Raw genomic sequence first — 24,422 nt, 5'->3', positions numbered from 1 at the left:
TGAGAACCCCTCAGTGATATCAATTATGTTTTTTTTAGAATTTTGTCAGGGTCCATAAAACTTGTTATAATAACAAATTTGCAGAACAGTTAAAAGCTACTGAAATCTATCAATTTCATGAATACTTTTCATACTTTCATAACGAATGTACAGTTTCCATAACGAGTTTATGATTGGCTGATCATAAACTCGTTATGGAAACTGTACATTCGTTATGAAAGTATGAAAAGTATTCATGAAATGGGCCCATGATCATGATGGGCATCGCGCCGCAAATGTTACTTCTCCCCTAGTATCTGCTTTAATAGACAGCAAGGTTTCTTATGTTCTGAAGGCAAAAGAGAGATAGAGAGAGAGGGGAAGAGATAATTTCCACGGGATGTAACATAAAAGAGATATGCTAAATACATGATTTGTCATATACTTATAGTTATGCTTTACATAAATCAATTTCATCTTTAATGTAACAGGGCAATAGTGGTAATCAGGGGGAAAAGAAATATGTCGTGGCTTGGGGCGATTTTTGCCTCCGAAATGCTCTATGGAGCCCTATAAAAAAAAAACGCCCAGGAAAATCCCTATTTACTGCAATGTTAAAGATTACTTAATGTTGCAGATTTAGGCAGTAGGTTGTGAAAAGTAGCCCCCCCCAAAAAAAAAAAAAAAAAAATATGTGAATACATAAGTGAATGAATGAATAAATAAATAAATAAATAATAAAAAAAATAAATGAATAAATAAATAAATGAAATCAGAAACTAATATTTTCATGGTAGTAAGTTGGTGATAATCACATCCAAACAGGATACATTAAACCAAACCAACTATGAAGTGTTTTTACATGTATGTATACAAAAAATATTACTTGCCAAATTATTTGGGTAGAAAATTAGTAATTGCTCAGAACTCAAAACAAAAATGAAGAAATACCTAATTGAAAATTAAGCCTAAAAAAAATTATCCATGTATGCCTTTTTTTTGGGGGGGGTGTCTGGTCATCTTTACGTTATTCTATTTATATTTCTCAATGCTATGTGTGTGTATTTTTCGTTGCTTTGTATAAACTATTTTAAACATGTTATTAAGTAAACATTTAAAGAACATTTTATGTTAATTTAATTAACGTTGGGAATAACCCTGATAGGCCTTCAGCCTTTGTCGATTCCCGCCACATTATGACTATGAACTGAGTGTGTTTCATCTATCTGCATATACAATTTGTACTTGTCTTTTTGATCAGATGTGGACATAAATTTAAATGAATTGATATTAGCAGACTAATAGAGGAATTCCAACATTAAACAGGTTTTTTTTCATGGTAATAATATATATGTGCTTATTCATATTGATGATAGCAGTGTTATTTAGTATATTTATTATTTTTCACGTTTGGCTTCTTTAAACTAGGTGAGATGTTCTAACATCCACCTTGATTTTAAAGAATATATCTCAAAATGATTGTCTTACAGCAATTAATTATTTGGATTTTGCTTGAATGTTTCTCCATGCAAACTACCACATGATTAGAATTAAAATCTATGGCCCATATTCTGAAGTCAAGTTTAATTAAGACTGTGGTCTTACTCTGTGCTAAAATTATGGGAAGCCAAAGTGTCAAAATTTTTATTATATTGCATGTTTTTTACGTTTACTGTGCTCTTTCTTGATTGTTCAATGGTGAAGCCAAATATCTTATCCATACTTCCTAGAAAATTGAAAAAAATTTGAGAGTCAAATGAGCTGAAATATTATATATCCACTCTTAGAGAATTGTGTCACAATTGGCTATCCATACTTAAACCACAACTTTAAACCTGAGTTTACTCTACTCCAGAATACGGGCCAATGTGTGCATTTGATTCATCTATAGAGTAAAGGCTTGACTTGAGATAGAAATGATTATGATTATGACAATATAAAAATAATGATGAAATAACTATACAAGGTGTCAAGTCATACATGTATATGCAAAGAGGAAGTTTTCATATTTCCAAAATATGGTAATGTTTTTTTTAAATAATATCTTGTCTTGATAACCCAATCAACAATGGCTCAAAGATCACCTTGTTGTTTTTATTCTAAAAAGGTGATGATAAATAAATGTTACTTTGACCTCCGATTTTGATGAAATGTCACCTTTTTTGTTTGTTCAGTTTTGCCCAATTTTATTCAAATCAACTTGATAAATGGGGGGAAGTGCCACTTGAATAATGTTACCTTTAATAATACCTACATCATTGTGATCAAAGTTTGAACTTTAGGTTGAAAAGTCCAAACTTTAGTGATTATCACTCAGCTACTAATTAATAATCCAGATAACATTGAGTACAAGGTGAATAGGTGTACTGGTTTAATGACCTAGCAATCTATGATCATTACTTACTGATTTATCTCAAAATTAGTTTCCAAAATGCATTCGTTTTATTCATACTTTCAAGCACTTAAACATAATATTTCCAATTGGAAAAGAAATATGCAATTTTTTGTCATTCTGCAGTGATTTATTGGTATAATCAGAAAACTATGGATTTTTGTGACATTTTGTAGCAATCTTTAAAAGGGTGTCAAGACAGCTTTAAAAGAGTTCAAACACAGCCCACAAACAGAAAAGGGGTTTTACTGGTGATTCTCCTCACTGTGCATGCAGATGCAGTTGTCAAATGACAACATACTTATACGAGCAATTCTTTTGGAAAGTAAGCAATGCAGACTAATATTGTGATTTCCGCCCTTAATGATTCGTGGCTAGTTATCCTAATAACAGAACAGTAAAAAATGTAATATTCCTTATTGATACATTAATATGATTATCTTTCATTCAAAGTTGACTTTATTTACATTTTTTGAAATTCATTTAAATGTAAGAAGGTCATATACTTTTACTACAAGAATGTCTTAATATACCAGTATTTATGACAGTTAATGGATTTTTAAATTCTTATCCTTATTTTCTCATTTTCACCAGACTCTTCCTCTTAATTTTTTCCTGCTTTTTAGAAATATTTATTTTTTGTCTTCCATATTTTGTACCATTTCGGAGAAATGACATGCCACTGATGACTAATATTCCTTTAGAATAGAAATTTCATCAGGTGGATATGAAGCCCCTCCCCATTGTTTAAATCTAGAATTCATTCTTACCTCCATATCTTCCTTTTCTCTCGCTAACGTAGCAACGAAACGTTCCCTATCGTCCTGCCTTCTCTTCATGATATCCCTCTGATTGTGATACAAGGTGATGTATTCTCCTAAAAAGGATATGAATAAGATTAGCATCATAAATATATCGAACAACATTAGCATGAAAAAATTGCCAATTTGAATTGTAAGATGTAAGGTGTGTTGAGTAAATGTTAGTATATTAAAATTGGCATTCTGAATAAAATTTGAACTGTAGAATATAAAGTATGTTGAGCAACATTAGCATAATAATATTAGCATTTCAAATAAAACTTGTATTGTAAGATACACGTAAATACAATCAGATATACGGTTGGCATTTTAAATATTAGCAAACAAGATTGGCATACCATATTGTGAAAGTCATAGAATTGTTCAACTTTTGCTTCAATACACTGTGTTTATTTTTTGCAAGAAATGAAGATGTCATGTTTTAACATGTAGATCTGTTCCTTTCTAAAGCCCTGTATTTTTTCTCAGCCTATGCTATTTTATGTGGGGGATGACTTCCAACCAAGATGAAAATTGAACCAGACTGTTGCTTTGTCAAAGCAAAAACATCTGTAGCCTACATTTATGGTATACTCTGTTCTGACATTGTAAAAAATGAAGAAAAAACTAAATCACTCTATATAACACATTACAACACTTTTCCATCTTTTTTCATTCTCTGTATAAAAAAACAAGCATTTTTTTTACCTTTAAGTTTATAAAATTTGATTTTTTTATGACAAGAAATTTACACATTAATGAATAAATGTAGGACTTGAATGCCACAACCTGGCGATGGAAACTACAATGTTATTTTTATAACTAAAAAATATGTTATATGCCAATGGACAATCTTAGAATAAGTTACTGAATCATTGATATTTTTAAACTCATTTATGCCTTTTCTAAAAAAAAAAAGAATCAAGTTTTATTCATAAGGCAAGTCAATAAATTCTTACTTTACCCATAATGCCCTACAATCCATCTTTCAGGTGACACAATTTCTTTTTTTTTTGAGTCAATAAAAAGAGTCCAATAGCATAGCGGTAAATAAGTTCAAACTCAGTTCATCACAGCATGTCTGGACATGCTTTCACACTTTAGAATCAGTTTGACATAAGACTGAACTCACCTATTGTCTCTGTTTCTCCGGCCAACTGGAGATTCACATGCTCCAGCTCCTGGATCCTGTCATCAAGCTCCGCCCTGACTCTCATCTCATGGACAAACTTCTCCTGGAGTTTCTCCATGGCTAGCTCCAGGGTCTCGTACGCCTCCTGGGTGACGGGACTCTGCATCCTGGAGCCATCTGAATCAAAATGGAACATGATATGAAACATGCTCTAATTTGTAATGTAGAATTTATTTCTGTAAAGCACAATGAGAGTCCTTACAGGTCTGAAATGCACGATATAAAAACAATTATTATTACAACCATTGTAATAAGAATAATAATATCATATAATATTGACTGGCCTTGAGGGGAACATGAAATATATTGCCCACAAAAGAATCATATAGGCCCGAGTCTTAAGACGAGGGCAATATGGTTCTTTTAAAGGCAATATATTGATGTTGCCCAAAAGAGTCAGTCAATATTTTTATTATCATCCAAATCAGACATCTATAGCAAAAATAGTGAAAATTTAGACATTTCTTTCAAGAATATGGTTCTTCTGGGTCATGTTTATATCAGGGGCCAGGCTCTCCACTTTACAATTATGACATACTTGTAATAAGATAGCGTCCCCAGAGACACAATCCAACGCCCGAATATTGTTGCGCGCGGATCATTATTGAGCGTATCTCTACTATGCATCCTCAAATGCCCGGATGTGAGACCAGGGAAAATACAAACAATATACCCATCCCTTCGCAATTTTCAAAAAATCTAGGGCAGTACAGTTCTGGTAATAATACAGATTATTACCCGTATCAGACATCTGAGCTGGTCATTTACAAAACCGTATTGCCCTAGATTCATACATATCGGGAAGGGATAGGTATATTATTTGTATTTTCCTCGGTCTCAATGCGCATATTTACTTTGCATGCAGAGACGACGCAAAATATACTTTTGTATTTTCCCTGGTCTCACATCCGGGCATTTGAGGATGCGTATAAAGAGATATGCTTCATAAGGATCTGTGCACCAACAATATACGTCATAATAAAGACATCACTGGATCCAAGTGCTTGCAAGTACATCATAATGGTAAAGTACAGAGCCTAGACCCATGACACAATAGCACTATTATAAACAGAAATATCACCATTATCATGATTTTTGCTCTAGATATCTGATTTGGATGATAATAAAAATATTGACTGGCTCTTCTTTCGGGGAACATCAAATATATTGCCCTTAAAAGACCCATATTGCCCTCGTCTAAAGACTCTGGCCAATATGATTCTTTTGCTGGCAATATATTTGATGTTCCCCTCAAGGCCAGTCAATATTATATAAGTATTTCTAAAGTGCAAATCCACATTGATCCTGTGCTTGAGGCCCTAAGAAAAGGAAATACGAAAGATTACATGGAGCAGGAAAAGATGACGGATAAAAGAAACACAATCATGAAAATGAGAGGAAACTACATGTACTTGAAGGCAATTTTAAACAAATGGGTTTTTAGAGCAATTTTGAAACAATCAATGTTTTAAACACAATGGATGGAATATGGCAACTGATTCCATAAGGAAGGTACAGCATGTACAAATGACGTTGAAAAATTAACTTGAAAAATATATGGGAAAATTGACTATGCATCCAAATTACCATTTTTTTGCTTACCGAAACTATCATATCTGAGTTTATCTGTTTCCTTGAGTAGATGTTTATATTCCTCTTGTTGATCATCTAAGGATTTTTTGAGATTGTCTCTCTCCATTTCAAGTTGTCTAATGGCTGCTGACAAAGAATCAACCTGAAAAAAAACAGAATTCAAATATGGTAAATTACTTGCCCTAAAGTCAGAGTGTCATCCATTAATTCATTTTACAAATACAAACCTGGATTGCATTTTATTTGTGAATTTGCTATGAAGTGCCTTGAGCATCTTATTAAGATGGAAAGAGTGCTATGTAAAGTCTAAAAAAAATATCATTAAGATTTGGTGTTTGGTCCAGGTGCCAATTCCAAGAGTTCTCTATTATGCATATATTAGTATAATTATTTGACTGAAAATCATTTGAAAAACCAGAAACATTTCTGATGAAGCAGATATACATGAATTGCAAATTGACTTCCATGGGAGGCCTGTTTTCATTTCAATTTCATTATTTCCACTTTAACATAAAACATAAAGGAGGTCATACAAATATCTTAGATGGCTTGCGGATCTTTTTTATATCAACTATCATACAATAGAAAATTAATTTAAACTTTGTCATCTTTTGCAATTTTTTTGGTGGGGGGAAGGAGAGGATAAAAGGTTGGGGTCAATTATATGAAGTACTTCATGGTTACCATGTCTCCCTTTCCCATCTTTTGACCATCGCCATCTATATCGTCTGATGATGATCGTTGGTAACTCTCTAAATTGGCGATCCTTACTCTAAGCTGGCTATTCTCACTGCTCAGAGTCTGAAGCTGCTCCTAAAATGGATTATTTAAGAACACAGACAAGACATAATTTAAGTATTGTTGTCAGGGCAAAAAATGGCCATGATAAGGAAATAATCATGCAATAGACAAATACATGTAATTCTAATATCTATCTCTCACATTTCATACTTTACAATGTAGTGGTAAGTCTGTTAATTGCCATTAGTTCCCTTTCCCCCCATTCAAACATTGTGAAAAGTAAAGCATGCATTTTTCAACATTTTAAAGGACAAATGGAACAAGTACATCAACTTTGGCAAAAGAAATCACAATTAGAAATAACAGTCATTATCAGAATGGTTTTTAGTATTAACTATCACACATTAAAAAAAATATATATCTAATTTAAGTACATCCAATGAAATATGACATCAGAAGATACTAGGGTAGACCTTAGTTGTGAATTTTCAAAAGCTGTAATATTCAGCATTAGTATGCTCTACGGTTCGATATCACAATGGTCAAAATTTAGAAATGCAAAGATGAAAATTTTCAACTATAAGTGTAATTTCAAAACAAGTATAGCCAGGGATAAACAATGGTGATCAAGAACTAAAAGCCATGATAGCAAGGTTTCATTAACCATTATTACTATCAATTCACAACCATTATGACCAAGGTTTATAACTATCATGTTCAGGCATTCTAACTCATTATCACCATGAATGAAAGATCGTCAAGATTGAGAATTTGAAACCATTACTATTATTATCAATTTTTATAACCATTATGGTCAGACATTCAAACCATTATGACCCGAGTTAAAGCTCATTGTGATTGAGAATCACAAAGCATTAAAAATAATGCTTATAACCATTCAAAACCATTATAGTAATGATATCAAACCTATTATAGTCCCTACCTGAGCTTGTATGAGATCTGTCCTAAGAGATTCATTGACTCCTCCTTGAGCTTCAAAGTGCTGTGCTCTGTCCGCCAGTGTCGCATGCTGCATTAGCTGTTTGTTAAGCTCATACGTCTGAGTCTTCGCGTTCTCCAACTCACGCTCGGTAGATTCAAGCTGTGGGATAAAGAGTAAGTACAAAGGCATGTCAAGCAGACTGCAGAGTGATTTTCTACACAAAAATAACATCTTCACATTATAAACTACAGGAGTCTTATACGATCTTATAAGAGCTACTATTTTGGTATGACTCCCATAAAATGCTTGATTTTGAATGGCTATTGAGCATTGCTTCCATTATAGCTACTATTGGATGGTTAACTATCATTTAAATGAGATGTCATGCCTCAAAGGCCATGGGCCCCGTTGCATAAAAATTACCATTATGGTAACTTTGCCATTTAATGGTAACGATGCTCAACAGCCAATCAAAATCAAGGATTCCTTTTAAATTACCATTAGATGGCAAAGTTACCATAATGGTAACTTTTATGCAACGGGGCCCTGGAGGGGCAATCTGCTCATCAAGCAAATAAGCTTGTAATTCTAAAAACATTTTTTTGCTGATATGCTATTCTTAAATATATATTTCAGAATATTTATAAACATTTACTACACATATGTTTCATCTAATAAATTATAAATGTAATTTTGGTTACTGAATACAATCTCATTATTTTCAATCCAAGTTAATTCATGTAACAGTCACACCAAAAGGGAAGCAAAATTCAAATTATATAACACAACATTAATCAACAAGAGAGGTATTTCCTTCTCATAAGTTTATAACTCGCAAGATAGCAGACAACCTGTATAAATATGCATTAACTCTACTTCAGAATTGTAGCTCTGTTGGATTTACGTGAATTATTGGCAACAGTAGCATATTAAGAGTTCATATAATGAAATCATGAAAATATTAGTAACAAAAAATCTTTGCAAAAAAAAGAAAGAAAAAATTGACATATTTCCATTTATTCTGCCAAATTTTAATGATCAGATGGGATGCTGACCTTCGACCTTGTCTCCTCAAGTTCACTTTCTTGTTGACCTAGCCTTGACCCTAGTTCATTACCAACATGCTGCTCAGACTGTAGCTGGGTTGTAAGTTCCATGTTATCCTGGCTCTGTAATAATAATGAATATTTACATTTATACATTTAACAATATAAAATGCTTTACCATACACTTTTATTTTCAATTTCAATGGAAAACAAGAATTTAAAATTTCATTTGAATCTTTATTACTTTCACTTAATATAATATTTTCTTTCCATTACTATTATCATATTATCAATATTGTTATTATTATCATTATTATTATTATTATCATTCAATAACAATACATACTTCAAGTATCAACTATTACTATCAATATCAACATATTCATTATTGTAAACTCGTTGATTTTAAAAAAAAATATTTTTTGTTAAAAATATCCTTTTATCATATTAATTCTGAGAGGTCAATTTGTGGTATATACTCCATTCTCACCATCTTAACAAATGCAGTCTGTAGTTCTTCCAATTGAATTTTGAGTTGTTTGTTTTGTGCCAGTGCCCTGCTGATGGTTGCCTTATCGCTCTGGATTCCTTCCAAGAGGGAGCCCTTGTCTACGGACTCCTCTTTGAATCTCCTCAGCTCCCTGCCTAACTCCTCCACCTCGTCCTCTTTCTCCTGGTGGAGCCGGCTCAGGTTGGCATTGTCTGTCACCTGCATAACATTCGAGGGAGCAAAACAATAATATACATGTAGATATGATGATGAAGGTAATGATGCAGACGATGGTGATAATGACGATGATGATAATGGTGTTGCTGCTTATAAATAAAGATAATGATTATGATGATGTTAATGATGATGATGATGAAGAAGAAGATGACGAGACGATGATGATGATTTTTATGATGATGATGATGATTGTGATGATGGAAGTGCTGCTGCTGATAAAATAGAAGATGATGATGACGATGATGATGATGATTATTATGTTTATGATGAAGATGATGATGATGATTGAAGATGGATGATAATGATTATATTGGTGATGATGATAATGATGTTGGTAGTGATGACGTTGGTGATGGTGATGATGATGATGAGTATGATGTCAACAACCGTAACAGTAACACAGACTAAAGAGAACCCAATATACAACAAACTTTAATTAAGGTCAACTCTACAGTGGTAACAAATAGATTTAATAAAAGAAATTCAAGAACCCAAACAGGTCAGTGAAAGGTGAGAAAGTACTCCAAAATTAGAAGTAAACTTTCCAGATTACATGTAACTAGTATATAAACGTTGCATGTAAAATTGAATTTATAATAATTATTACCACTATCATAACACTTGTAGTAATTATCATTACTATTAAAATTATAATCTCAAAATACCAATATTCAACTGGGTAAACAACACATTCCTGGGTTCACTTACCAAAGCTTGATACTGGGAATGCATGACTTCTTTTTCTTCTGTCAACGTAGCTATTCTTTGTTCCAGCCTGATGACTTCTTCCTGGCTAACACTGCTCACACTCACATCATCATTCATCTGCTCGGCTGCAAGAAATGATACTACATCTTGTCAGAATCAGAACAAGTCACAATTACTAATGCCGATATAGTCGTCAGAGGTAGCAACATTTTTGTTTTTACCATTATTATTATCATGATCATTATCATCATTCTTATTATTATAACATTACCATTCTCAACATCACTGTTACTATCACTACAAATATCATTATTGTAATCATCATCATTATAATCATATACTCCTACATCGTCGTCATGATCACGAGAGAATACACTGCAGTGCTTAAAACAAAGAAACCAGAAACATCTTAGGAGAAAATCTTATGAAAAAAATACAGAACACAGTAAGTTAATGTTTTCATACAGAATTCAATTTCTTACACCGATTCTAAAATTCTCTCACCTTGACTTTCTTCCAGAATGTTAATCTGATGCTGCAACTCTTCCTGTCTTGATAAAAGATGTGTCTTCTCCTTCGTCAAAGATTCATTCTGCGAAAAAAAATGTAAAGCATCCTTAACAAAACAGGCAAAAAAAAATTCACTATAAAATAACCTATTTATTTCATAATTCATAAATAATCATCATCAATACAAGAAATTCAAGGTTTAAGGATAAATCAGATAATAAGGATAATAATGATAATAATTCAGTTTTCAAATAAAAAAAATGAAAAAAGTCAATTCAGGCATTGATAGAGCACTGATCATAGATCAAAAACTTTCTTCATAACAATACCATCCATATCAAACACTGTATAGAGTAACACTGCACACTTTGGTGGTGAAAGGAAACAATTAAGAGTACGCCAAACACTCAAGCGTGCACTTTTAAGTGCGCATTTTGTTTATTATGTGTTGGTATGGCCCAATACACTGTTGTGTCATGGAATACTTTTCCTTTAGGTTCAAGGTCATGTGAGCGGCAACATACAACAAGCTCTATCCATTTTTTTTCATATCGATAAACAATGTATGTATACGTGTATATTGATTGACCTTTGACCTACCTGAGCGGTGATTTGCTGGATGTGGTCCTGATACTGTAAGGAATGTTGTTGATATTGCTGGTGAAGATTCTGGCGTTCTGCCGTAAGTTGCTCTACTGACTGCACATACTGGGAAGAAATTCAATAAACTAGGATTTAGAATATAGGATAGCGGAAATTCTACATAATCTTTCTTTGTGTAATCTATCCCTGGAGAAATGTGATACAGAAACAACAACAAAGTATAAATAAAGAAAACTAAAATGTGGCAAAAGCCATCTTAAACAAGACTTGGAGGATAAAATTATCACTGCAATATGCCTCTACAAAAATTGATGACACATTAGCATCAGCTTATGACGTTTCCGAAGTCTCTATGGCCCGTATTCTGAAGTGAGGTTTATATAACTTAGACCATGGTCTAACTCCGTGCTAAAATTATGGGAAGCCAAAAGTGTCAAAATTTGTTTTAAATTGTATGTTTCTTATGTTCACTGTGCTCTTTCCTGATTCACTGATGGTGAAGACAATCTTACTTCCCAGACAATTATAAATGATTTCAGAGCCACATGAGCTGAAATATGATATCTCTACTGTGAGTGATTTATGTAACAATTGGCTATCAATACTTAAACCACAGCTTTAACCTGAGTTTAAGTTAAACCCGACTTCAGAATACGGGCCTATGGGTATAGTGATAACCAATATTTACAACTTTTAAAATTCATAACTTTCTTATTGATTGTCTGATATTGTTCAAACTTTCACGTATCAACTTGTCTGATTTTTCTTTTCCTCTAAAAACACATTTGGGATGGATTCCCCTTTAAGATATGTGGATGTACAAGACGAACAAGCAAACACACACACACACACATGGCTGTTTTGATGGTGGTCTTCACCAAAAGATAATGAAAATTCATCTGTGTTGGTTGAAAATAACATTAAGTTGAAGCTTTTAATCTGAACACAAAAGGAATTTTTTTGAAGAATTACTTCAAAACTTTTGGCTGCTACCACTCTGCAGCCTTCCTCAGTGATGACTGAAGTGATCCCCCCTTCGGCCTGGTGACTTTCGAGGTGAATTTCAAGGTAATTCTTTAAAAACAACTCATTGTGTTGAGATCAAAGGCTTCAACTTTATGCTAGGGTCTTCACCAAATGATAATGAAAGGTTACCTGGGCTAACTTCCTGTCTGCATCTGCTTTTTCTTCCTGCAATCTGCTGATGGTAAGTTGGGTGTCCTGAGACTGACCGGTCTGAGTGGTCAGCTGCTGGACCTGAAGCTCGGCAAGGTTCAGCCTCTCTTGAAGCTGGCCCAGGACCTGGCCCAACTGCTCGTTCTCTGTGGACTAATGAAAGAGAAAAATGATAATTATTCTACTACTAATAATGATAAAGATCATAAACTTGGGAAATAATGATTAGATCATACTGAATGGGAACTTAGTAGGGAAAGGGTCTATCTATGGTTTCCAAAACTGTATATCAAACATTATGATCATAATGATAATGATGAAGGCCATAATAATAACAAGTGGAATGCCTCTGGCCGTCTCACCTGCATCACGCGGTTCAATATAGCAGCAGTGCTGACTATGAATACTACTCTAACTCGCACAAGATGTTCAGTGATACATGGTTACTCTTATGTCCAAGTTTAATGAACTAGACCACTTTTTATGAACTAGACCAATAAACTTACAGAGATATGATGGTTATTCAACAAAAAACCCCAACATGGCCAAAGTTCATTGACCTTACATGACCTTTGACCTTGATCATGTGACCTGAAACTCGCACAGGATGTTCAGTGATACTTGATTACTCTTATGTACAAGTTTCATGAATCAGATCCATAAACATTCAAAGTTATGATGGTAATTCAACAGATACACCCAATTCGGCCAAAGTTCATTGACCTTTGACCTTGGTCATGTGACCTGAAATGAGCACAGGATGTTCAGTGATACTTGATTACTCTAATGTCCAAGTTCAATGAACTAGACCAATAAACTTTCAAAGTTATGATGGTAATTCAACAGATACCCCCGATTCGGCCAAAGTTCATTGACCCTAAATGACCTTTGACCTTAATCATGAGACCTGAAACTTGCACAAAATGTTCAGTGATGCTTGATTACTATTATGTCCAAGTTTCATTAATCAGATCCATAAACTTTCAAAGTTATGATGGGAATTCAACAGATATCCCCAATTCGGCCAAAGTTCATTGACCCTAAATGACCTTTGACCTTGGTCATGTGACGTGAAACTCATGCAGGATGTTCAGTGATACTTGATTAACCTTATGTCCAAGTTTCATGAACTAGGTCCATATATTTTCTAAGTTATGATGACATTTCAAAAACTTAACCTCAGGTTAAGATTTCGATGTTGATTCCTCCAACATGGTCTAAGTTCATTGACCCTAAATGACCTTTGACCTTGGTCATGTGACATGAAACTCAAATAGGATGTTCAGTAATACTTGATTAACCTTATGGCCAAGTTTTATGAACTAGGTCCATATACTTTCTAAGTTATGACATCATTTAAAAAACTTAACCTCAGGTTAAGATTTGATGTTGACGCCGCCGCCGCCGTCGGAAAAGCGGCGCCTATAGTCTCACTTTGCTTCGCAGGTGAGACAAAAACAAGAATGGTGTCGTTGATGATTAGGATGATTATGACAACAAAAAGATAATTATTAGTATAACAATAATGACAAATATTATACAAAAGTAATATCTGAAAAACGATAATCATAATAAAATCACTGGCATAACTATATTTACTCTGATCAAGAACATAGAAATCATCACTATCTCTGAGTGTTTTACCCATACATCTTTACCACATCTTTGTCACCAATTTATCATACCTACACTATAATTTTTTTCAAATAGTCACATTTTTATAGTTGGCTAGTACTAATAGGCTTATAACTGGTTGCAATATCAATATGGCTACTGTTAGAATTCAAATTTTGATGACTTACCACAAACAAAATTTCCCCATCAAAACACCCATTTTTGAAAACACACTTACCTTTGCTCGTAGCTGGCTTGACAATTCTGAGTTTTGCTGACTTAACTCATCATTTCCTTTCCTGCGACAGAAAAAATTGTACATAAACATTTCTTACTTACTAAAGGGAACATTTTCATATTATGTAATATCAGTGGCAAGGTAGGATTTATATTCATAAGCTCCTGAAATAGGGCAATTTGATTAGTTAGTGAACTTCTAGTATTTATTATTCATGACAAATTCAATGAAACAGAGCCGGAGTCCCCAAATCAGTAACAAATTATAGACTCACTAACTTACAGCTTTTATAATTTTAGGTGAATCATTTACTTTTAGCATGTAAAAACTGAGACGCCATCAGAAATCTGCGTTCTTTACCAGAACAAGCTATGGCAAGGATTTTCATGCGCTTACTAAAGAGTAAATACTCTTGTGATGTCAGGAGATCAGGAAGATGTGATCAAACCATCTGTGCAGTCCTAGAAAAATTTTGAGGGATATGAACAAAATTTCCACAATGAATTCATGCTGTTGTTCCATCTAATAAAACAAATGAAGCACAGGCTTAGCTGGCATGTTGGGTATTCACAGTGCGATGCATAAGCACTCCATGCAGGTGCTTGTCATACACTGAAAATTCTTCAGAGTGTGCTGCTTTACCACTTACATACTCATACCTGTGCATCATTTATATAATATTTTATCATCATAATTATATCATAATCACAACCTACCTCAATTTATATACATCTAATTTCAGTGAATCTCTCTCCTTGTCTAATTCTTTGCTTGTCTGAAAGAAAAAAGGGATATTTGTAAATGTGTAGTTAATATCTGATGATGAATCAAGGTATGAAGAAAACAATCAACTCTTATTATCTGGGAAGATGTCACGGTACATGTATATTGAAATGGGATGATGATCTAAAAGTGACATCATATTTTTTCCCCACGATGAATTACAGGAGTAATATAGAGTTATATGATTCAGACTACTCTCTTTGATATTCTGATATTTTCCCTTTGTATTTTACCACGTTTTCACTCCCCCCATTTTCTTCATTACTTGAATAGTATAGTAACATGTATACAGTGAGAGGCAAAGAGACGTTCACTCACAGTTATATTTACTTCATGAAAAATGGCCCGTTTGTGTGTGTATTCTGGGCACATAGTATTCCAAAATGCCTTTTTATAAGTTTTACAAGTATTTCAAAATAAAATTTGTATTGGTTTTATTGTTTCTTATCAGCAAGCTATCCACATAAATATTTCATCCTGAATTGATCTTTTCAAACATTAAGTTCAAAAAATTAATACACGCCTTTGAATACCGGTAGATGGTACATACCTTTTGATATTGAGAAGATGAGTTTGTAGCACTAGCCAGTCCTCTCTCTAGTTCAGCTACACGTTGTCTGGAAACTTGAAGACGACTTGCTAGATTCTCAACCTCATCAGATTTTTGTTTGAAACCTGTCTGAATCTGGCCCAGTGCGCTCTGAAGATCGGTCTTCTCCGAGACCAGAATACCGATCGTCTGAATGTGAACTTGGAGCTGCTCCTTGAGGGCGCTCTGTTCTTTGTGTGCTTGGTGAGCGAAGTCATTCCTCTCCTTCAAAAAAAAAAAAAAACACATTCAACTCAGAGAATTTGATTTTGAAAGGAACTATTTTTATTCTGTAAGCTGAACAATATCATGCAAATCCATTTTCCATGCTGTGCCCTAACAAATTGAGGTTAATACTTTTCTTCAAAGGTTGGCTTGGTAAGTGCGCACAGTATTTTGATCAATTTATTTCAATTTATGCATCAATGAGATAACCAAAAGTATGATACAATACACATGGTATATCAGATGTAAAATAAATGTAGTACCAACATTAATAATCATAGATGACATGGTCTAAAATCTTACATTTAAGAAATTTCACAATAAAGTACTGATAAAAACCATAAAATGAATTGGATACGAAGACTAAAGCTAGATAAACTAGAAATATTCTGACAGATACTTGGCAGATAAGCATTTCTCCCATATAAACGCCTGTTGTGACTTATAAAACATCAACATGAACAAATGGGGAGGAAACAAACTATACTTGTGCACTTGAAAATACAAGAAAAAATAAAATAGATGGTTTACCTTTTCAATAGTGTCCTGTAACCTTATGCACTGTTGTTTCTATAAATCAAAAGTAACATTTACAAATACAATTTATCACCAGAAAACTATTCATCGGGTAAAGTTTAGGCAACTTGATTCATGAAGCATGACTAAAATAGATGTATTTTTACAAAACGTACATGTCGGCAAAACAGGGTCGAACAAGCAAGTAAAAAGAACTTTTTAGAATTATGTGGAAAGCAATATGAATAACTCAAATAATTGAAGAATGTAGAAATATGTAATAAGTTTTTTTCAAAAGTCAATCTTTTCAGTTTGAAATGTATCCAAGACATGGCAATAAAATATTATCACATGATCCGGTGGTTGTTTAATAAATCTGTTCGTAAGATACGAATGATTTCAACAAACTTTTCACTATGAATTCATGACATTGTTCTATCTTATAAAACAAATGATGCACAGGCTTAAATTTGCTATGTTAATGGCATAGCTTGCATGATGGGTATTCACAGTGCGATGAATAAGCACTCGGCGCAGGTGCCCCGTGCTTGTCGTACACCTTTTTTTTTCAATAGTCAATCTTTTCAGTTTGAAATGTATCCAAGACATGACAATCAAATATTATCATATGATCCGGTGGGTGTTTCATAAATCTGTTTGTAAGAAACGAATGACTTTACGCTCGACTTGCAATCCTTTCTTGTGTTATGTTATCTCCCTATATAATTGATTTATGACCTCAGGACATGTTCCAGCCGTGCGTAACTCTACGAACAGCTTTATGACACACCCACCAGGGTATTTAAAGAAAAGGCTGAATTAAATAAGGAATATAAGCTAGTCTTCACCAATTGTTCTGCCTCTAGTAATAGCCTCTTATTGGCCTGGGTTTGGTGATCCACCTCTGCTGCCAGTTCCTGGTTGCGAATCTATGCCAGATAACAGAGAGGAAAAGAGAGACAGAAGTAGTGAGAAAGGGGAAAGGATTGAAAAAGGGAGAAAAGGAAAGAATGGAGGGGAGGGGAGGGATGGAGTGAAGAGAAAGAGGGATGGGAAGGAGTAAAGGGAAGGGAGGGGAAAAAAGTAGGTGGAAGAGAGATTCAAAGTATGTGCAGTTGCTGTATCTGACTTTGTTATGTTATTGTTATGACATTGTTTCATAAACACAAATCTGTATTATATTGTAAATATGCAGCCTATCAAATTATGTACATGTAATGATGTGAGGAATATAATGTCTATCCAAACTGCATATGCCCAACATAAGATATATTATCAACAACATATAGGGCATATGGCTGAGTTCGGGATTAATAATTGCTTATTACAAACAATAGATAAGGGAAGTCTGTCAATGAATCAAAAATGATAACAAAGAATAACACTTACTGGATCAATTATGAGGATAATTTGTGTGAGCAATATAGAAATCAATACAGAAACAAAAATACAGTTTATCACAAAATAAATTTTTGAAAAGACTGAAAAGAAAGATGGTACAACATATCACAGAATGATACCGGGTAATATAAGGACAGAAAGAGTTGCAATGGATCACAACTTTAAAAATCATGCGCAACTTGATTTTCAACAAATCAACAGTGCGCATTTGGGACTTGCGATTGATTTTTTGACTTCATTTAAATGCAACTCTTTCTGCAACGGGCCCCTGGTCTGAATGAATTATTATTCTCACCTCTAAATCAGACATTCCGTTTGTTCCTGATCCAATTTCACCATTAACAAGTGATGTCTAAATTCGAAAATGAAAAAATAAATGTATCAATAGGCCATCAAACTCAATTATCAAAATTCATAATTATTATCATTATTCACTTATTTTAGGAATATGCTAGTAAAATGTTTGTTACCTGTGAAATTGTGAACAAGATGCTATAAGAGAATAAACCTTTTTTATATTCTTTTCAAATACAACTAGGGGTATGATTTTTATAAATTTTTTTTAATGGCTTACCATAAATACACTATCAATTACTTTTAATGACACAATTGATTGCAGTTTTTGTTTGTTATTGCAATTTTTGTACCACAATTGAAGGTTTTTTTAATGTTACCAGGCCCTGATAATATAGCTTTTTTTAATAAAGCACAATACTGTATCGTAACTGTATTATACATAAATACTTGTAGAAAGTTGGATAGAAGGTGGGATTCTTTCCATTGCCTACCTCTATGCCAATACGGTAGAGTAAAAATATCAAATATTCCTTTTTAACGACTTTATCAAAATTTCAAAAAACAAACTTAAATAATTTGAGCATGGCATTAACACTGAACCATACAACTTTTATCCATAACGACATGGATATAATCAAAAGATAATTCGAACCAATACGAACAATTACAATTTTTTATGATTATCATTATCATAATTATTTATTCAGCCATACAAAAGGAAAATTGAACAGTGTACAAAAACATAAGAACACTTTATAATTGAATAAGATTTAAACAATGACAGAAAAGAAGTAAAATATTGCTTGCCCTGAAGCATGCAAGCCCACTCAGAAAAGCCACTGAGAAAATATTGCACAATCCAATAACACTCGACAGTGGGAAATAAGGAGTTTGTTAAATCAAATCTTTGCAGTTGTTAGATTTGATTTTAAAAAGACGACAACTTACATCTGCCATGAGACCGTTTAGCTGACGGGACATCTGTCTCAGACTTTCCGTTGATGACAATGGCTTACTGTCAAAGTTTTAAAAAAATGGATTTGTATTTTTAACTTTCTCTCAAAAGTGTTAATGACTTTTCTAGTTTATTACTACATTATATGAATATACATAACCATAAAGCTATTGTAAGGACAATATGAAACATTTTTTAAGATGGATTTGCAATTTGCTATATCACTCTATCAACTTTGCTCCAGTAAACACCATCCATGTTTAAAACTTACAAACAGTATCAGTTTATTTTTTCATTTACCGTTAATTAATAGTTGACAAATTAAAATGAATATCTAAAACATAATCTGACACTAAAAAGCACACAATGCTTAAAGTGTAGTATGGACTATGGATTGTACATAAATGTAAAAATCTTGCATAAAACACACATTAACTTACCTCGATGGTGGAAGCCCATTTGAGTTTGCATCTTTCTCATGCTATAAGGAAAATAAAAATCACCATTAAATTAATCATAGTTGGGATGAACATGTAAGTATTGGTAATATCTGAATATCTGTACATTCACCTCAAAGTCATGACAAGTTGTGAAAAAATATATATTTATATCCCATATCCCCCCTTCTTTGGCAGATTCATAATGTTCAAACATATGATTATACTTTTCATGAATACTTACTTTTGTAAGAAGTCCTGATTAGTGTTAAAAAAATAATGCAGCAAAAGTTATAAAGTTTGCATAAATTAGCATAAATAATTTTCTAGTCAAAATTTCAAAATTCTGTGTACAAGTTAAGTGAACCTCATGAAGTTCTACCAGATGGAAGAAAAAAAATCAAAATTGGTCAACAAATATTTAGAAGAGGCATTTTCTGTGATTAATGAATAAATTTTGCATAAATCAGCATTTAAATAATTTCATACCCAAAATTTCAAAATTCTTTGTAGAGGTGAATAGGAACCTCATGAAGTTCTACAAAATGGAAGAAAAAAACAAAATCTGTCAAAAATAAAGAAGAAGAAGCTCTTTATGTGAACTTTCAAAACACGCATAAATTAATTCACATAAATCAGCTTAAGATTTCAAAATTCTATGTAGAAGTTTGGTGTACCTCATGAAGCTCTACCAGAAGGAAAAAAAAACAGATAAAGGAGAAGGATTTTTTTGTGAATTTTTAAAAATGTGTATAAATCAGCATATGTAATGAGTTTCTAAATTCCACGTAGAAGCTTTGAATCCCTCACCTAGTGCTATCATATAAAGCAAACAGAATTGAAATGACAAAGAGGACGCATTATGAAATTGTGGACAGACGACGGACGCCACTCCACGGCTTAAGCGCATCTGGCCTTCAGGCCGGATGAGCTAAAAAAAAGTTATCAATAAGGTACATGATGTAGTAAAAGGTAAAAAATATATATGCCTACCAATATTCATTTCAATCTTACAAATATGCACTAACTTCAAATTTTTACAAGAGCCCATTCGACATTTAGCCTCACTTATGTGTATTCAGAATAATAAAGAGCAACATACCGGTGTTTGTGAGATAAAACTTGCACTAGCTGCCACCTCATCTTGCTTGGCCTGGTGGTCAGTTAACCTTTGATTGGCTGGTTCAGTTTGGACTTGACGTGGTAAAGGACTCTCTGGTCTACTGCCAGCCTTGACCTTCCCAGTTTTTGTTTTTGCGCTTTTTGAAGACGGACCCCCACTTGGTGTGTTGGATGGGGTGCGCTTCTGTTGGAATTTTTGGAGCTGTAAGAAGAAAGAATTACATAATTTCATGACTGATTTATTCAATTGACATAGAGATAAGATGTAATGTGCATCTCTTGAATCTGAACCAGTCTACAGCAATGATAAAGTTCCTTCTTAATGGTTAAACCTTGCAACACACTCAAGGGGACCGTTTCATCAACATTTTTGTCCGACAAGATGTCAGATCTGACATCTTTCCTTGATTCTGATTGGCTGAGGGGCACTGTTACTATAGTATCTGTTGGATAAAATGGGACTTGTCGGATAAAATGTCCAAGTCCTTTCGCTCCCCAGTTCATCCTTCTTCTTGATGGTGTACGAGTTGGAAGATCCGTTGGCAGCATCCTGGATTATCTTTCTCTTGTTAGTAACAAGCATCATGTATAAAACCTTTTTAAACGTCTTTATTATTGTTCAGATTCGACAATATACATTATGCTGCTCTTTTCCATGCTTTTCTTTTAAACATATTATTTACATACATGCATCTCTTTAATGCTTGGCCTAGATCTATTACCTTTTCGATATGATTTTTGAATTTTATCAATCACTTCAATATTATTTTATATATAAGGAGACAAATGAACATATGGTACAAGATGGGTATAACAATGAAAAGAAGAATAAAATACAAAGCTAAACATACTCAAAAGATGAATAATGAAATAGAGGAACATCATATTTAATTTGAAGAGCTGACTAAATCAATGAAAAAAAACTAAAAATATAAACATAAGGAAAAAGACATACATGTACATGTAGATGAATATAATGTTAAAACGACATATAAACTTAAAAGACAATATTGAATAGATGAAAAAAGACAAAGATATTTAAGAGAATACATTCATTTAAAAAAAAAGATAATTGATATGATTAAAAACATAGAATACTGTATAAGCTGTTATTTTTGCGGATTTCGCGAAACGCTGATTGGCCGCAAATTTAACAACATGCAAAAATATTGACACACTTCAAAATCAGTGCCAATGTCCCCAACAGCAAAGCATTGCTAATGCAAACATCCTGTGTGGTGAAATAGTTGAGATATGCACCTGTCCTATAAGTTTGAGAAAGTACAATTAGTAATTCAAAAAGTATGCTAAAATTTCACTTTTTATTTCTCAAACAAAATCAGAACCTAAATCATTTCATAACATATATTTATCAAGATTTATTCACTTACTGTAATATTACAATGTATTTTCGATGAATAAATTTGATTTTGGTTCATTGTCATCTGATTGACTCTATACACATGTTCATTGACTGCTATTGCATACTCATTTATATTCATAGGTCATATGACCAGACTCACCAGAGGTTTTAGAGGTGTAAGATTTTGTTCACAAAATTCAACATTTTTGCACTAAAAGTAAACCAACTTTTAAGAAAAATGAATCTAATAAAACTCAACTTCCACAGATTGCTTGCACAGATCAAACTGTGACATGACAAATTTTCAGATCCAAGGTACAAAGAAGTGAAAATTAAGCCACTTTTTAACACTTGTAACTGTTCTTTACCGGGACATATTTAAGTACAAAAGACACGTCAGCATGGGGGCTTTGAGGAGCATATTTTGTACTTTTGCTTCTCTGAAAGGCTGTGTTTGGTATATCTTCCAATCGCGAATTCAACAACCCACAAAAACGTCCACACCCGTATTCGCAAAACAATATGTAGATCTATGAGAAAATAACAGCTTATATAGTAGATGAATATATTGTGAAGAGAATTCATATCCATTCAAATAAAATTTAAAAAATATAAGCATAGTTATTCAACCAGAGACATTTAATCATTATTAAAAAGACCAATTAAAGTAGACCGGATCGGATAATCCAAATAAAAGTTCAGGAGGGAATATCAACTGGGCGTTTTGGCGTGTGCCTGAAATCCAAGCTGTGGGGAAGTTACAAATTGATGCAGAGGTTCGATCCCAGGTCACGTCTTTCGGATGGTGACGCTAAAGGTCGGTCCTAGACGTAAATAATCATTCTGATTAATACACGTCTGACAAAACTCAAATACACACACACTCAGCGGCCAGGAAAGTGGAATTTTAGTAGTTTGTTTTTCCAGAGTCAGGGAAATGTGTGCTCAGATTGCAATTAGGAAAAAGGGTCAGGTCAGGCAGTATCATCTCAATTTTTATTTATTACAGCACAGGCAGGGAGTAATCATATGACTCGTATAGAGTCGTATTCAATCGAGCATGGATATTAACTGTAAACTCTTAATGTTAGATTAACGAAGCATCACACATACACGACAATGTAATCACATGACATTGGATTCTAAATGGTAGGACTTTGGTATGCCAATGCTGTATTAAAATATCACTTTTGTGACCAAAATTACTAATTTCCATTCAGTTGCAATTTATTTTTCATTAGTAACTTGGGAATGATATTTGTATTCACCAGAGCGCTCAAAAACTTGAATTTTGGGCATATTTTTTGTATGCCCTCTATTGGTGGAAAGTAATATGGCAATAAAATTTTCATTTTCAATCTCTATTTTCAATTAAGAAAAAAATAATTTATAAAATTAAATTTACATGTCATAAGAGCCAAGTTATGATGAATAGCTGTAATGAAAACTGACAGTGTAAGAAAATCAAGCATTTGTCCCCTAAAAAAAAGAGAAAATAAGCCAAACATTGCCACTCTTATTTTGCCGCACATGGAGATGTAACTGAGAACAAGGTTATATCATAACCGTTGTTCATTGAATGAGTGAGGCCAGGCTAAGACAAAAAATTTTAGGGTTTTTTTTACTCTCCAATTTCCAAGGCAAAGTCCAAAAAAGACCATGAAACAACATGTAGCCTAGATTTTGGCAGAATTTATGTTGTTCTTGGTCACAGAAAATTCATATTTGTCATGGAAATCTATAAACCAAGCGTCATCAACGCTTTCAGCTGACACTGGAGAGGATGTTTACATTTCCGGTCACACGTTCAGTTACAATATGCTGTCCAAATTAAAAATAGAAAACAGCACACTGACACGAAGGAGTGGGACCACTCACAACTTTCCACAAATCAATAAAACATCCGCAAATTAAAGCAGAAAATATACATAAAATTCAAAAATTAAGATGCAAGCAATAGTCTACTCGTTTTCTGTCAATATATACACACGTTAAATAATACATGAAAGATATGATATATTGTAGAAAAAGCACATAAACTACCTTTTTCCTCGCAGCTGCGAGCTTTTCTTCTCGGGAAATATCCGCCATATCTGCAGTGCTGAAGGATTGAGTGTGTAAGTGAATGAAAAAAGGTCATTGGACACAGGATTTGACTCAAAAGATGTGCGTAGCTTGACCCATACATTAGCACAAATTAACTATTTTTCATCACTTTAGGCGGCCTTTCGCAGACACGTAAGCAAGATCCAACGCATCCAAAACCACTGCACTGATCTGAATTGTGATGATCCAAACATGACTGTGAATCGGGCTGTGAATGTGAATCATGGATTTCAGGATGGATTGAAACATTTAACCAATTTTTCGAGTTCAACTGAGTAATTTGTCTAGTTCGCATTATTGTGATGCCTAATAATGTGTATTCATTCTCTTCACTGATTTATAAAAAATAAAAGGCTAAAGAAAGAA

The 24,422-nt window shown here is 33.4% G+C and overlaps 1 protein-coding gene across 1 annotated transcript in view; it reads right to left on the bottom strand.

The window, feature by feature from the left end:
• LOC121428405 (golgin subfamily A member 2-like) overlaps positions 1 to 24,086 on the bottom strand; it is a 28,457-nt gene extending 4,371 nt beyond the window's left edge. Inside the window, exons 1-21 of the mRNA XM_041625004.1 lie at positions 23,994 to 24,086; positions 20,568 to 20,789; positions 19,469 to 19,509; positions 19,022 to 19,088; positions 18,072 to 18,128; positions 17,224 to 17,304; positions 16,391 to 16,429; positions 15,596 to 15,859; positions 14,979 to 15,037; positions 14,263 to 14,323; positions 12,390 to 12,563; positions 11,232 to 11,339; positions 10,626 to 10,713; positions 10,122 to 10,246; positions 9,177 to 9,395; positions 8,696 to 8,809; positions 7,641 to 7,799; positions 6,641 to 6,769; positions 5,966 to 6,098; positions 4,304 to 4,480; positions 3,142 to 3,248 (exon numbers count right to left, since the gene is read on the bottom strand). Of these exons, the coding sequence (XP_041480938.1) occupies positions 3,142 to 3,248; positions 4,304 to 4,480; positions 5,966 to 6,098; positions 6,641 to 6,769; positions 7,641 to 7,799; positions 8,696 to 8,809; positions 9,177 to 9,395; positions 10,122 to 10,246; positions 10,626 to 10,713; positions 11,232 to 11,339; positions 12,390 to 12,563; positions 14,263 to 14,323; positions 14,979 to 15,037; positions 15,596 to 15,859; positions 16,391 to 16,429; positions 17,224 to 17,304; positions 18,072 to 18,128; positions 19,022 to 19,088; positions 19,469 to 19,509; positions 20,568 to 20,789; positions 23,994 to 24,041 (2,472 nt within the window). The 5' untranslated portion in view covers positions 24,042 to 24,086. The remainder of the gene's footprint in view (positions 1 to 3,141; positions 3,249 to 4,303; positions 4,481 to 5,965; positions 6,099 to 6,640; positions 6,770 to 7,640; positions 7,800 to 8,695; positions 8,810 to 9,176; positions 9,396 to 10,121; positions 10,247 to 10,625; positions 10,714 to 11,231; positions 11,340 to 12,389; positions 12,564 to 14,262; positions 14,324 to 14,978; positions 15,038 to 15,595; positions 15,860 to 16,390; positions 16,430 to 17,223; positions 17,305 to 18,071; positions 18,129 to 19,021; positions 19,089 to 19,468; positions 19,510 to 20,567; positions 20,790 to 23,993) is intronic.
• Between the last annotated feature and the right edge of the window lie 336 nt (positions 24,087 to 24,422).

Source organism: Lytechinus variegatus, chromosome 15 (assembly GCF_018143015.1).
Source record: "Lytechinus variegatus isolate NC3 chromosome 15, Lvar_3.0, whole genome shotgun sequence".
In the NCBI taxonomy this organism is placed as follows: Eukaryota; Metazoa; Echinodermata; class Echinoidea; order Temnopleuroida; family Toxopneustidae; genus Lytechinus; species Lytechinus variegatus.
This window is presented reverse-complemented; position numbering and strand designations above follow the sequence as displayed.